Here is a 15,666-nt window from a genome sequence, read left to right on the forward strand (position 1 = left end):
AGCTTTGTAAGGTTCTAAGAACAGGCTCAGTGGTCCTCAAACTTTTGAACCCTGCACACCCCCCACAGCCCTGTCCATGTCCCTCCCGCCCAGCTGCTGCTGGGAGCCAGGCCACACTTGGGCTGGGGCTGAGGCTGTCCTGGGTCTGGGTGCAGAGACTGGGAGCAGGTGCCAGGGCCAGAGGGGGCCAAGGCTAGCCGGGCACTGCAGCCAGGAAAGAGGAGGGGGGCTAGAAGAGGCGCTGTGGTTGTGGCTAGGCTGGATGTTGCAGCTGTTCTGAGGCAGGGCCTGGAGCAGCGCTGGGGGCAGAGTGGGGCTGGGTGACGCTCCCTCCCCTGCCCCTGTGGGGGTGGGCCCGGGCCTGGCCACACCCCCACGTGTTCCTTCTCTCTCTCTCTCTCTCTCTCTCACACAGACACACACACCTCCCGGGGGGAGGAATGCCCCACACCGATTGAAGAGCTCTGGCTTAGACAAACAGCTGCCGGCGCTGGTCACGCTTTACGCGTTGCTCCCTCAGTGCAGAGGGCGGGACTCGGTGACTTCGCCAAGCCCTGCCGTGCTGCCCTTCTCCGAGCCCCCGGTGCGCACGGAGTCTGTATTTGCGCGTGGTCTGCCTGTACCTTCATCGTGCTCCCCGCTGTGAGCAGGGCCGAGGCGCCCCGCGCGGTGGAGCCGTTGCAGGATTTCTTGCCCTTTGCCTGACCGAGCCCTGCCGCTGACAGGGAACGCGGGCGAGGAGCTCAGCTTTCCCGGGCGCGCCTGCACCTCTGAACGCCAGCCGCGCTCGGTTCTGCGGGGCCTCGGCCAGCGGGGCTGCTCTCGCTCCCCTACACCAACCTCCCTCCCTCCCAGCGCTTCTGGTCCCTAGGCAGGGACGCCGGCACCTTTCCACTGCCCCGTGGCGCCTTCCGCCTGCAGAGCTCAGAGCACGCGCCCGGCACCGGGGGGCGGCGGGCCTGGCTGCTGCTGCCGCAGGGGGAGAGGCGATGCGAGCCGGCCCCGAGTCCGAATCCTCACCACGCCGGCGCAGGCCCTTGTTGAAGGTCGCCTAGCAACAGCCCGGCCAATGGGAGTGTCCGGGAGGGGGTGGGGGCGATTAACCCTGCGGGGCCCGGGCAGGGCTGGGCTGCAGTGCGGAGCGGTGGCGGGGCTCGCCCGGTAGCCGGCTCTCTTCCTTCGGCCGGCGGCAGCAGCAGGTGGTGTTGCCATGCGGGTGAGTGACGCAGCCAGCGAGCGGCCCGAGGGGAAGCCCGTACCTGACTGGCCCGCTGCCTGGGGCCCGGCGGCTCCCTCGCCTCCAGCGGGGCCAGCCGGCTCGGGGACCAGGCAGAGGCTGCGGGGGGGAGATACTCGCGCGCGTGCACACACACACACACACACACGGGGCAGCTGGAGCGGAAGACGCTCGCGCACACACGGAGCAGGGTTGGGGGGAGGGAGAGAAGCTCGCGCGCACACACTGGGGAGTTGGGGGGGAGGCGCTCGCACTCGCACAGGGGGGAGAAGTTTGCGGGGGGGGCGCTTGCTCGCGCACACGCTCTCGGCTGCCAGTTTTGGTGGAGGGATTTCTGACGGTTTCATCACATGACCTAATCCTTAATTAAAGATTAATCTTGTAATTCCTGGAGAGTCCAGGACAATCCCGTAGGGTTAACAACTCCCCCGGGGGAGTTGGCAGATGGTGGGTGGGGGCGGGGGAACATGTGTGCACACACTGGCAGGCAGACGGCGCGGGGAGGGGCTTGCACTCCCATGGGGGGAGTTTGTGGGGAGTGCGAGGCACGCTTGCAACGAAGGGCTGGAGTTGGGGGGCAGGGGAACCCTCGTGCCCACACGGGACGCTTGTGCAGACGTAGTGTGGTGTGGGGGATACTCGTGCACATATGCGGGGATTTGCAGGTCGTAGTGTGGTGTGGGGGATACTCGTGCACATATGCGGGGATTTGCAGGAGGAAGGGGCTGCTGATATGCATACCAGAGAGTGAGTTGCAGGCAGTGGGGGAGAGGCACTGTCACACGGGGGGGGGGAGCTTGCAGATGGTGAGGGGGCTGGGGCAATGTCGTATACATAACGGGGAGAGATTGCAGATGGGGTATGGGAGATGCACGTCCCTACATACGGGAGATTGCAGGTGGTGGGAGTGCTGCACGTGGGTACACACGGAGTAGTTTGCAGGCAGTGCAGGGGATGCACCTGCATAGATGGGGACCTTTGCAGGTGGCGGGGGTAGTTTGTATGTGGTGGCAGCTTGGGAGGAAGCCCACACACACAGGGAGGGGAGTTTGCATGCAGTGGGGATGTATACATATGGTGGGGGGCAGTTTGGAGCGGGGATGCGCATACAACTGGTGGGGGCCTTGCTAGTAATGGGCGATGCACATGCACATGCAGTGTGTCAGTTTGCAGGCATTGGGGGGCACATGGTGTGTGCTGGGGGAGGGCCCTGCAAACTTCAAACTCCATATTGTGTTTGCTTTGGGAATTAGGGTAGTTAGTCTGTGTGGGTGACTGAACTGCATAACCTCCCAGCAGTATAGCTGAATGTATCAGAGCAGCATCTGGTTTTTGTCTTTTTTTTTTTCTTTTCTTTTTTTTAAGATGAGGGTTAGATGGGAGGCTGGTAAGTGTGTGTGAGAATGTTGTTGTTTGTATTGTGGGGTTTTCTTGCAGTTCCACGCTTTATAAGTGCTATATGCCAACCTCTGTATCTCTCTCTGTCAGTCATTTTTGGAAGCAGGGTGGAGTGGTAAAGATATGTTCCATGGTGTCCAATTTCACAGGGGCAACATTTTGTTGATACCTTAGGACTCTAACTATACCAACTGTCAATGATGGTTTTGTAAATCCTGATGTGCACTCCCTGTCAGATTCAGGGTAATCCTGCAGGAAGATGCTGTACTGGATTATCCATTCTGTGTACAGTTTCCATGTTGCTAGCTGGACCCCTGCTGTCAGACCCACTGTGTTGCTGATGTGTGTGAAGCTCAAAGTAGCAGATGCTTCTAGGGGGGATGAAGGTCTTAAATCTTTTTAATAGTGCTGTGAATTTGCAAAATTATTCTAGGTTTTGCTGCTAAATTGGTTTAACAGTGGAAATCAGGGGTTGTAGGAGGTTAGAGGCCATGGTGTTTATATTACATTATCTTGACCCTTGTTTTGCATTTTAAAAATAATCATTGTTAATCAAGATTTTCCTTTATTTATAGCAAGATACAGAGTAAATTAAGATCAAATTACAATGCAAGACCATTTTAATATTACATATTTTTGTGTATCTTTATTCATATATGGCACTTCATAGTTTACCAGGCTACTATGCAACTATAAGTAACTTTGTAGCATCCAATATGCCATTCCTGTATGTATGATATGGACACTTTGCTCAAGTTGCAGAGGAATAGTTTGGATTTGAATAGAATTGGAGGTCCAGGAAGTAGAATTTGACTTTATTAGGTGGCAGATTCTCAGTAGTAAACCAGGAAGAAAGGTGGTTTTGAGCAGGGGACTTAATACCATTTGAAGCCATCATCAAATGATAAAGAATAGCATGGAAGCAGGATTTTTTTCCACTCTGGAGAAATGGGGGAGTAAGAGACAGACCCCTGGTATTTGAGTAGAACTTGAGCTGGAGAATAGAAAGACCTTTGTAGATTAAAAGGAAAAGCCCCAAAACTTTGTTTAAAGTTGAACTCCGAACGAAGGCTCAGGGAGTATGTGTGGGCTAAATGGAAAAGTACCAATGCTAAAATCTTGGGCATCATTAAAATGAGGTGTAGTGGAAGAAGAATGTTTTGTGCTAGTCACTATAGTAGGTGTTTTGAATACAGAGAAACAAAAGAACTAGGTACTCAAGAGCTCCACAAAGAACATTTGGTGGTTGGATTTTGTTATGGTCAAATGCAGCATTGAAGGTGAGGTAGAAGTCAGGAGAGAAGATTAACTAAACTTATCGTATCAGTTTTGATACCATAAAGCCCATTGTAAACTATTAAATATGGCAGACAGAGCTGTCTAAAGGACTAGAAAGTGATACCTAATAGGAAGATGGCAATGCTCTCATAGTAGAGGGATGCTAGCATGAAGATGGATTGGGTATGTTCAAGGCAGAATGGGAATTTGGGAGCTGGATGGAATATTTTTCCAGTGGCTGAGTGAAAAGAAAAGATCAGTCATCTGTAAATGGCAGAAGACCTGGTTGAATCTTGGGATAGTAGATGATGCTGTATGAAAAGAGGACTGTATGAACTTGATGAAGGTGGGTGTGGGGGGTAACTTTGCAGCTCAGCATTTAATGTTGTTCTATTTTCATTCTGTCAGGAGGGAGGAACATGATAGAGCAGTTGTCTAACATTCAGGCATATCAGTAATTTTACCAGATGTACGTGTTTGTGTTTCTGTTTCTGTTTGATTGTGGGTATTTAGCTGATCAAGTTCAAATAAACATTTTACTTGTTAGATTGCAAGTTGTCTTAAAATGTAAATGAAATTGAGAAATGCAAAATAAGAACATAAGAATGGACCTACTGCGTCCTACCAATGGTCCATCTAGCCCAGTATCCTGTCTTCTGACAGTGGCCGATGCCAGATGGAATAAACAGAACTGAGGGAATGAACAGAACAGGGCAATTTATCAAGTGATCCATCCCCCATCATCCAGTCCCAGCTTCTGGCAGTCACAGGTTTGGTGATATCCAGAGCATGGGGTTACGTTCCTGTCCTAATAGCCATTGATGGACTTATCCTCCATAAACTTATCTATATCTTTTTTGAACCCAGTTATGTTTTTGGCCTTCACAACATCCCTGGCAATGAGTTCCACAGGTTGACTGTGTGTTGTGTGAAGAAGTACTGTACTTCCTTTTATTTGTTTTAAAGTTGCTGCCTGTTAATTTCATTGTGTGACCCCTCCCCAAGTTTTTGTATTATGTGAAGGTGTAAATAACACTTCCTAATTCACTTTTGCCATGCCATTCGTGATTTTATAGACCTCTATCATATCTTCTCATAGTTTCTTTTTTGAGCTGAGCAGTTCCAGCCTTGTTAATGTCTCTTCATATGGAAGTTGTTCAATACCCCTAATCATTTTTGTTGCCCTTCTCTGTACTTTTTCCAGTTCTAATATATCTTTTTTGAGATGGGGTGACCAGAACTGCAAACAGTATTCAAATTGTGGGTATACTATGGGTTTACATAGGTGCATTATTGTATGGGTTCCCAAGCCCCGAAATGGGGCTTTCTGGCAAGAGTATTCACTGAGTGAAGACTGCAGGCTGAACAATTTGTGATGTGTTTTTTTTTCAAATTAACTTTGATGGGTTTGAATAGCTTAGACTGACACATGTAAATCCTTAATTAAAAATACTCAAGAGTGTAGAAAAATGTTGGCAAAATATGAGCCGTGCATATTTCTATGATTAATATAACTGGCAGCACTAAAATAGGTTAAATAGTTACAAACTAGTAGTGTATGAAACTAGTAGTGTATGAAATTCTGGGAGTCCATTTTTTACTATCCGGTAGTAACTTTTAATAAAACTATAGTGAAAGTAGACTTAAATACTTTAAAAATAGAGTTAGCACTAATTGCAAACTAGATTATTAAAATCTGCAGTAAAATTATCAGCAGCTGTCAAATTTAAAGGGGGGGGAAAACTAGGATTTTCAAAAAATAAAGCAAGTGTCTTATGACATTTTGATGGATAGGCATAAAGTTGTAGTTTAATGACTTCTCTGTGCCCTGAATTTGCATAGGCTTATACTTTTTTGTTATATCTGGGTAGCAGCCATCTGTGGATGGGATTACTTACTAGGGAAATGTAAAAGCTTTAAGCAGCTTCACAGCTCCTTTTGGAATTTAATCTTAGCAGAAGGAATAGTGTTGTATTTTAAGTAAATTTGTCATTCTGTCCTGTAAACAGCTTTCTGTGTTTTCCGTGAGGCAACTTATAAGTTGTAACGTAACTGCATTCTGCAAAATGTAGTGACTAAAATTCGGGGAATGAATATTTATATTTGTGATATTTGTTGGCTGGCTGAAGTTGAGTATTTTCTTTTTGAGGAGTAGTTCTGACATCCGGAAAAATTAAAACTTTCTGAGAGAGAAGAGAACTAATTTTGGAGACGAATATTCTGGACAATCTTATATTTTATTTCACTTTTGTGAAATTGCCCATCTGGTGTTGAACAACCAGATGGTGTAATGTGATTACACTGCAGTACTATGAAAAGCTGTTATCTTCTGACACTTGTTTGCCTGAACTAGTTCTTAAAACTCAGTTGAGTAGGAGTAGCTGTCTACATAAGTTCAAACTTGACATTCAAAATCTGTATGTACTTCAGACTAGCGTTAAATGTTGTATATGGTGAGACCTGTAATCTAGCTATTATATATAATTTTAAATTGTACCACAAATTGAACTTGTAAAACTAATTTATGACTATAGATCTGATTTCCATTTTAAATCGTTATGTATAAAAACGTAAGAACAGCCATACTGGATCAGACCAATGGTCCATCTAGTCCAGTATTCTGTCTTCCGAGTGGCCAGTGCCAGATGCTTCAGAGGGAATGAACAGTACAAGGCAATTTATCGAGCGATCCATCCTGTCATCCGCTCCCAGCTTCTGGCATTCAGAGGCTAGGAACACCGAGAGCATGGGGTTGCCTCTCTGACCATCTTGGCTAATAGCCATTGATGGACCTATCTTCCACAGACTGATCACATTCTTTTTTGAACCCCTTATACTTTTGGCCTTCACGACATGCCCTGGCAACAAGTTCCACAGGTTGACTGTGCGTTGTGTGAAGTAGTATTTCCTTTTGTTTGTTTTAAAGCTGCTGTCTATTCATTTCATTGGGTGACCCCTGGTTCTTGTGTTATGTGAAGAAGTAAATAACACTTCACTTTCTCTGCAACGTTCAAGATTTTATAGATTTCTATTGTATCCCCCCCCTTAGTTGTCTCCTTTCCAAGCTAAAACGTCCCAGCCTTGTTAACCTCTCCTCGTATGGAAGCTGTTCCATACCCTTAATCATTTTTGTTGCGCTTCTCTACCTTTTCCAATTCTAATGTATCTTTTTTAGAGATGGGGGCAACCAGAACTGCATGCAGTATTCAAGGTGTGGGCATACCAGGGATTTATATAGTGGCATTATGATATTTGCTGTCTTATTATCTATCCTGTTCCTAACATTCTGTTAGGAATGTATTAGCAAGCAAACAAGAAATAGTTTTATGAATTGTTTGTGAAAGAAAACTCATATATCCAATGCGCCTTTGACATTTTTGGGTTCAACCCAAACCAGTGAGAGGTTGTCATCGCCTGCCCTGTAACTCTGAGTGCCTTAAATGCTCTGCTGCGGTGACTCACAGCCTGGACACCAACAACCAGCAGACAAGTATGCAGTTCCTTGAGTGTCTGTGTGCTATGCAGCTATGGTTCAGTGCTCTGATTCCAGCAACTTACCTACAACACAACAGCCCATCCTGGTCTCCAACAGCCTTGGCTACTATTTGCAGGATGACCACAACACCCTTCCAGTCTCAGATTTCCCCCAACCCTCTGCCCTGAAGTGTCCAGCCTGCTCTTGGAACACTCAGAGAAGTAATAAGGTTCGTTGTTCCTATTAAGAGAGAAAAGCACAGTTTATTACTTTAACTGTTGCTAACAATCATGTCAATTCAAACATAGCACTTGGTTGGTTTAGATTAAAAGTAAAAAGTTTTTTTTAATCAAAAAGAGAGTGGTTTTAAGTGAGTTCAAGTACATGGGTAAAAATAAAAATGGTTACAAGCAAATAAATTCTACTTATTTCTTAACCTAAGCCATTCTATAGGCTAAAGAGGGGGACCTGGCTTGTAGGAGTGGTAGACTGGGTGGACCTGGGGCATGGCTGGGGAAGCCTGGATGAAGCAGGGGCAGGAGTCCCAGCTGTTGGTGGCTAGTGGGGCTGCAGTTCAGGCTACATAACCAAGGCAGCATGCAGCCCTGCAGTAAGCTGCTGTCTGTGATATCCAGCAGAATAGAGCAGGAAACAGCAAGGAGCAGCTTTTTACATGTTAATGGTTTCTGCATCGCCAAATAATGGCTTGGGGAGCTGATAATGTCTGTGAAGGGTGGGGTACATACTGCAGGGACTGGTGGGGCAGGGAGTGGAGAAAGTGAGAGACACACCAGTCTTCTCTCACATGCTTAAAGTTACTGTAACAACCATGTAATAAAACTGTCACCGTTTTGGGAAATAGGTTATCCATGAGATTTCTGTTACTGGCCCTGTTGGCAACTACATACTGCAAACATTTCAAAGCACAACAATGATCCCTCATTCCATTATAACAAAATATACGGAAGGGCAAAGGAGCACTGAGGAATTACACAGCAACCATATGGCCTAATGGAAAGACCACTGAACTAGAACTATTCCTAGATCTGCCACTGGCCTTGGGTGACCTTGCACAAGTCATTTTTTCTCTATGCCTCCGTTTTCCATCTGTAAAATAGGGATAATGATGTAAAGTTATTTGAGACCTGCTGCTGGAAAGCCCTGTGTAAAAGATATGTCTTTTTATTATTACCTAGCCACAGTAGCATATCAAGTGCATTCCACAACTAAGCCACCTCGACCAAGAATGTTTATCTTTGGCTCTTGTATTTCATCTTGGTGCTATTGTGAGCTGCACTGTCCTAGAAGAGCATAGCTGCCCAGGAGGGTCATAGATGGAGATATGTTTTCTGGGTCTCAATCTGTTGATGGCTTTGAAAATGAAGACCAAGGTCTTGAACTGGCAGTGGGAGCCAATGAAAGGATGCCACAAGCACACTATTCATGTGCTCACATCTTCTCCTGTGCATAGGGTGGACTGCTACATTCTACTCTTTTGCATTTGGCTCCAAATCCAGTAGAAAGATGAAACTTGTGTACAATGAAGATAATTCTAGTGGGAAAACACTGGCCATTTTCAGAGATGGTTACTTCATGAAGACTTGTAAGGTCTCCTGATGCCACACAACAATTTAAGATGCCTTTTGCTGGTGGTTTAGCAATTCTAGAACCTTGGGGTTAGACTGGTCTCTGGTGGGTCTTCAAGTTGCTATTTTTAATCTTGTTTGTTATATGCTTCTGATGGCTTTCCAAGACACAAGGCTCTAACTTCTGTTTTGGACATGGGGGGAAAGCCATCAGATTCTCAGGACTTCAGTGTACCGCTCCTTTTCCATTCCCACATCATCTTCCTGGTACCCCCCTCCATCCTGAAGTCCAGGAATAGGAACTCTTGGACGTGGCTTCCTCCTGATCCCACTGGGTTATGTTTCCTGGGTCTTCTTTTCAGTGTAGCTATAAGCAATAACAAGAGAATGACTAGAATGCACTGCATGGCTGAAGCCACCAATTTCCTTCAGCCACCCCAAAAAAGCATCTTTAGCCTACTGATGCACACTGTGACATAATGTATTAGTGTTAATTATAACTCCTTAACTTTAAATTTGAATGTTAAGAAAACATAAAATTGTGTATGATGGTATGGGATACATCCTTCCACCGCAACGTAATTTTTCTCCTAGAAAGTCCGTTATAGTTACAAACTGCTGCTGAAAGGGAATATTGGCACTTTGAAGAGGAGAGGCATGTTAAACCTTTATTCCTTCTCCCAAGCTGCCTTTGCAGCTGAAGTCTCTGTATTCTTACATATCACTTAAAAATAGAGGTAAAGGTTAGGAAAAAAAAAAAGGGCGCAGGGAAGGATTTTTGTTGTTGATGAAATCCTTCTTGTGAACCATTGGGAGTTGATGCACAGATATGACATCAGAAAGGCTCAGTTGGCCAATCATTGTTCATTGCTGTACTCAATATTAATTATCCAAGCTAAATCTCTCCTGCAGGCTGACTTTTGGACTCTTCAGGACTTCTGTGAGTGTGTGCATTCCCTTCTCATGAATGAGAGGATCTGGTATAACTTCTTGATTTTTTTACATAGGTAAGGATTACATAGAATTAAAGGAATTTGATCTTTGTTCATTGCAGATATGCAAATAAAATAGCTTTTAGAGCTATTTGTAGTAGAATGATTTATGCTGGTATTAAGGAGACTGCCTTTGAAGTAGAAAGAGTAGGAATTTTTTTAGGTCCTGTTTTGGTCAGAGATCATGATAGACATGTCTGCCTTTTGAGCAAAGCGGGAAAACTGATTTGGTAAATGAAATTGGTTGTGCTGTGACTTGGATTATAGTCTCTTCTATTAGAGAGAGAAGGTAAGGTGGATGAGATAATATATTTTATTGGACCAACTTTTGATGGTGAAAGAAACAAGATTTTTGGACTACATAGCACTTTTCTTCAGGTCACATTGGAAATATTACAAGGTTGCCCTTTGATTCTAAGGTCTAGGGGCTTCTTTTATTAGGACCAAAGTCCAGTGCTATTTCCATTTTTGCTGAAACTTTACTGTTTGGACTGGGAGTCCAAGTATCAGGAAGGAACAAGTTCGCCATTGCAATTTTGCATCACTAGTGTGGAGAAACTCCTGGGTTTGTAAAAATCTGTCTGGAAGGGCTCTGGATGATATGATTTCATAGTAGGATTTTGGCTTTTTAAGAAATAAAGGCCAGATTTGAACTGTATGTAAGGCCTTAAAGATATGGACCTCTAAATACCTTCAGAAATTGCCCTAACTTATTAAGGCAGAGGAATAAAGTGGTTGGAATGACAGTAATGAGAAAATGTCCGTAGTTTGATTTGCCTTTTATGTTTTATTAACAGGACTGCCATGGGTAATACTCCTCATCCGAATTGATGGATCCAACAGAAGCTAAATTAACATGTAAGAAATTTTTTGTGTAGTCTTTGTATTATGCTTGATTCTGGGTTTACTTGGTAAAGATATAGTTGATTTGGGTGGGAGAGAGGGAAGAGATGACTCTCTTCTTAAACATTGAAATCATGGGGTTACATGAGAATCTCAGCTTTCATTGAATGTTTCTATTCCTCATGGTTTCAAAGAGAAGCTGGAAACAGGAATCCTAACAACTCAAAAACAGAAGATATAAAAGACCCAATTTTTTAAAAATCTCTTGACTTTTTTGGAGGCCTGGCTCATGCCTTTTGAACATCTGGGGTTGGCACTGCTGCAGTACCTCATTTTCTCTTTCTTTGTAGTATTGTCACTACCACTGCTCCCTTACACCTAAGTTTTCTGATGGATACATTTGCATCAGTTGGAATGTGTTAATTTGCTGCAGCTACTGAGTAGAAATTCTGTACCTTTTTACCTTGGTGAATCTGTGGAGCATTCTCCCAGTAATATGTCCTGTTTCCCAGGCATTGGGCCTGTCATTATATGGTTGCACCATAAGGCCCTAGAACTAGAGCAAAGTCAAAAAGGTGTAAGGAGCTGGGTATGAGGCACTCTTACTCTGTCCTTTGAATTTCCTGACTAATTTGGGGTTTAAATCTCAACCATAACACTATGCTTCCTTTCTTTTTTTAAAATAAAACTTCAGTTTATAATACTCCGAATTCTTTAGTGCTTGCCATGCAAGGATCTCAACGCACTTTACAAATACTAATGATTGAACTGAGTCTCATAAAACGCCTGTGAAGTGGTGGTATTTATTATTTTATAAATCAGGAAATGAAGAGAGCCTGAATAACTTGTCCAGGGTCATACAGGAAGTCTGTGGCATAGCAGAAGGAGAAGCTAGGACTCCTGAGGGTCAGTCCTGAACCTTAACCATGTCTTAAGTTTGGGGGCAAGGAGGGCTATAGCATATCTCCACATCTCTCAAGTTCCATTTTGAACTCTTGAATATAAGCCCTTTAACACAAACCAGAGGAGAAAAACCCTCTATACCTCAGTTCCCCCTCTGGAAAATAATGAAAATAATCCCCAGGGATGTTGCAAGGATAAACTCACTGCTGTAGTATCTAGTGCCCACACATTTGAGTACCATAGAAAGACCTATACATAAATACTAGCTCCAGTCATATCCCAAGGATGGGCTTATGGGTCACAGACCATCTACAGTAAGCCTCTGCGTTAAGTATGCATCAAGCAATCATTTTGGAAGTATAGGTTTTAATTGCTGTAGACAACTGAAATCTAAAGTCTTGACTGCTCTGCTTCAAGTGGTTTATTGCAAGAATATCTGACCACAATATACCTGTGTTGTAAAAATCCATAGAAGAAAATATGACCTTCATTTGAAGGTCTCATCCAAATTGTTCGTCAGAAAGGTAGATCTGCTTCACTGTGGAGTGGAAAGTGGGTCTGTTCCCTTAAAGCTGCAGATATCCGTGGATCTGTGTAGCTCTCAGCACAGCTGCTAGAGGCAGTGGCAATCCTTGTGGAGGCCTTATGTTTCCATGCCGGTTTTTAGATCCATGGCAGCATGGCATTTGTGGGTCTAATGCAGTTTTCTCTTTCTCTTGGAAGACCCAGTCAGCTTAACTTACGAATGCAAGTTCTTTTGGTTTTCAGAAGACCAGTGCTGTGGTCAGTGACCAAGCCAATAGGCCTGATCCATTCAGTATATTTGGGATCTCTCTCACCCTATTTTGTTCTGACAATTATTTCAAATTTTAAAATGCAAAATTAGGAAAAGAACTGAACTGATTACCACGTAGTGGGACTTTTTTTTAAACTTCAAACCTATAAGAATTTTTCTCATCAGGTTGATGCTCCTCCTTTGTTTCTTCTGAATTACATGTATTAATTTCATAGCTTGGAAGACATTTATTTTTCTCTTACAAAATAAGCCCACATAGATGAGTTTATGATGAAACTGCACTTAATTTTATTTATAGCAGAGACACTACTTGGTTTTGTTGCTTAGTTATAAAGCCCTTACTACTTAAGAGAAACCTTCTTACAGCTTCTCTAATGATGTACACCACTATACAAAAAATTGGATTAGTTTATCTGCATCATGATTCTTTATCCTCTTTAATGGGTGCTAGGTGACTTAATTTGTAGTTTAAGGTTATCTAAATACTGGGCACCAAAAATTGCCTTGTCTGGCTACCTGTATTTAAATATTGGTTCTATTTATTGTGCAGTAATCATTGGGTTTCATAGATTTGTTTGTATATAGAAAGTTCATATGGCTTGAGTCTAGCGGTGTCTCTTGTATGCCTGCTTTAATCTTTTAGCTGTGTTAGATACTATTGTTAATCTAAAATGTTCCTGCTATTTTAGGAGATGCCTATGTAGGAGATTTTACCAGCAATTGTACTAAATACTTCACTGCTGAACCACTTGCTCACGTATCTTGGCTGTCTTTGTTGCTATGGGAGATTGGAAAACTATTACAGTGCCAGCACTGTCATCAGGTAACTATTGTAGTTAGAAGACAAAACTAGGAACAGTTTTAATTTAGGGGGTTGGAGAATCACTAGTGGTACAATATTTTGCAGGCTGCTAAACAGCTAGATTGGCGTTTCATGCATAAAATATCTGACTTCTTAAGTGAAAATGTCAAAAATATAATTGTTTTTTTACTACAATTTCTACCAGATAAGGTTGTTTTACAGAATTGTTACCACTAAAAATTGCTCTACCATATGTGAGAGAATTCTAAACGTTCATGCTTTTTATCGTCCGTGGATGTCTTATATTGCTGTAGCTTTCCTTTTGTGTTCAGTTTCTCTTTTGTCCCGTGTTTTGATTAACTGCATTAAAGGCAAGATTTTTTTTTATGTATGTGGGGTGGTGAGGGAGTAGGTTAAAATGTATGATGAAACAGTATGTAAGAATCAGTACAAATCTTAGGCATGTATGAGAAATAGTAATCTAAATAAGCAAATTAACTAGTAATTGGAATGATTTTTGTGAGAATCTTTTTTTGGGAGGGGAGATTTTTTTTCATGAAAATGACTTATTTAAAATCTTGTTGATGCTTTATTTTTTGATAGAATCTCGGATTCCTAGCATTTTGTTTACAATATTTTTTTTTCAAACTCTTAATAGTTCTAAATTTCATTCTAAAGTTCATAAACAATGATGAGTAATCTTGTTTTAGTCTCTTGGATTGATGTAAAAAATTAGTCCTAACTTTTTTAATAATATTTTGAATTGTAGCTAGCAAAAACACTTCTCAGAATACCTCAGAAAAAAAGATGTCCCCCTCAAGTTTAAACATGCAACAAGTGCTACGCTCACCACTGCCTTCGTCAAAAAGTACACACAACTTTTTCAGTGCCTTCTGCACAGAAGAGAATGTTGAACAGAGTATCTCCTATCTTAACAGGGTAAGCCATTTTCTCATGTGGGGTCATTTAATATAACTGTCAATCAGGTGTGGAAATGAGTGGGAGTGTTGGTGAGAGAGTTTATTCCCATGAAGTAGACTTTTTTCTTTAGTTACTACTTGAAAGCCAGAGGGTTTTTTTGGTGCAAAAATAAATGTCTTTGAGAATTTGTCAAGTATAGAAAGAAATTGTCCAATTATTGCTCTTTCTGTCTCTTACTAGGAGTTGACAACATTAGGTTTCCCTTCTCTTTATGCGGAGTACAAAGATAAAGAATTAAATGTAGTATCAGTCTTAAATTGTATGAATGAACTGCTTGTACTCCAACGCAAGAACCTCCGAGCTCAGGAAGAGGTGGAAACGCAGCATCTGAAGTTGGGTAGTGATATGGACCACTTGCAGAACTGCTATGCTAAAGTAAAGGTAGAAAACCAGTTCTCTCTAGCTTCTGTCATAATGCAGTGTGGCACTTTCAGTTAACAAATGTTATAAATTCTCAATGTTATTATGCTGATTTATCAAGTCTTAATTGTCCTACAAGTTCTTTTTTTCTGGGGTGTGTTTTCCAGCTGATTGAAAACTCATTAAATGTAATGAAAAATGAATTAATGAGTGGAAGAAATAGCTTCTGAATTGTAAGCTCTCTAATGAAGACATATATACTTTGTGAACAGTTTAGTGATCATCTGTACCTGAGGAAGATAGATTAGATTAAAGAGTGGTAATTCATTATGCAAATGAAAAGCTTGGAAGGTTTGACGGGTTTATCTTTAAATAGGATATTGTAAATGTTGCTAGATTTTTCAACGCTAGAAAATAAATGATTTCATGTCGTCACAACAAGTATAGCAAGCTGTACCATATGGCTCTTCTAACGTGCCTCCTCCTGACTCCATCTCCAAAGGCTAGCATATAGCTCATTCTCCATATCCATTCAGTTCTTGTCTTCCCTGAGAGGCCTGAGGACAACTGTCCTGTCACAATGTCTACTCAAAAGTCAGCAACACTTTTGGTTACCAAACTGGTAGATGAGGCTCCATACATAATCTGTTAAAATCCAGCCTCTCCCAACATTTTAGGCTACACTGTAAGTGACAGTCAGTTATTGCTAGTGACTTAGATGGCATGAACTGAATAGAAAAATTGTATTTGAAAGTAGGTGGATGCTTTCTTAGCAAATTCTGAGTTGCTGCTCAGCTCTAAAACAAGCTTCTTTCCCGTGGTAACATCTTAACAAGACATCTGTTGTTTTCAGTGCTGTACTCAGCCCCTCTTAGTTCTACTTTGCAAGAGGACCTTCACTATTATTTGTATTGCAGTAGCACCCAGAGGTCACAGTTTTTGAATCAGGATGCCATTTTTCTAGACGTTGTGCATGAGCCCACAGGAAGACAACAGTCCTATACTGAGGAGTATA

General features: G+C 42.7%; 1 protein-coding gene across 5 annotated transcripts in view; it reads left to right on the plus strand.

Moving 5' to 3' along the window:
* Positions 1 to 1,163: 1,163 nt before the first annotated feature.
* Positions 1,164 to 15,666, plus strand: part of SSX2IP (SSX family member 2 interacting protein) — a 34,008-nt gene continuing 19,505 nt past the window's right edge. Inside the window, exons 1-6 of one of the 5 annotated variants that reach the window (XM_067538564.1) lie at positions 1,164 to 1,216; positions 9,887 to 9,981; positions 10,764 to 10,824; positions 13,198 to 13,331; positions 14,080 to 14,249; positions 14,472 to 14,672. In XM_067538564.1, coding sequence (XP_067394665.1) covers positions 13,289 to 13,331; positions 14,080 to 14,249; positions 14,472 to 14,672 — 414 coding nt within the window. In that variant the 5' untranslated portion in view covers positions 1,164 to 1,216; positions 9,887 to 9,981; positions 10,764 to 10,824; positions 13,198 to 13,288. Of the gene's footprint in view, positions 1,217 to 2,408; positions 2,625 to 2,661; positions 7,618 to 9,886; positions 9,982 to 10,763; positions 10,825 to 13,197; positions 13,332 to 14,079; positions 14,250 to 14,471; positions 14,673 to 15,666 lie in introns of those variants that run through there. The other 4 variants (XM_067538567.1, XM_067538563.1, XM_067538566.1 and 1 more) reach the window with 4 other exon arrangements.

Source organism: Emydura macquarii, unplaced genomic scaffold (assembly GCF_026122565.2).
Source record: "Emydura macquarii macquarii isolate MOO-44397 ecotype Brisbane River unplaced genomic scaffold, CSIRO-AGI_Emac_v2 contig_480, whole genome shotgun sequence".
NCBI classification, from domain to species: domain Eukaryota; kingdom Metazoa; phylum Chordata; order Testudines; family Chelidae; genus Emydura; species Emydura macquarii.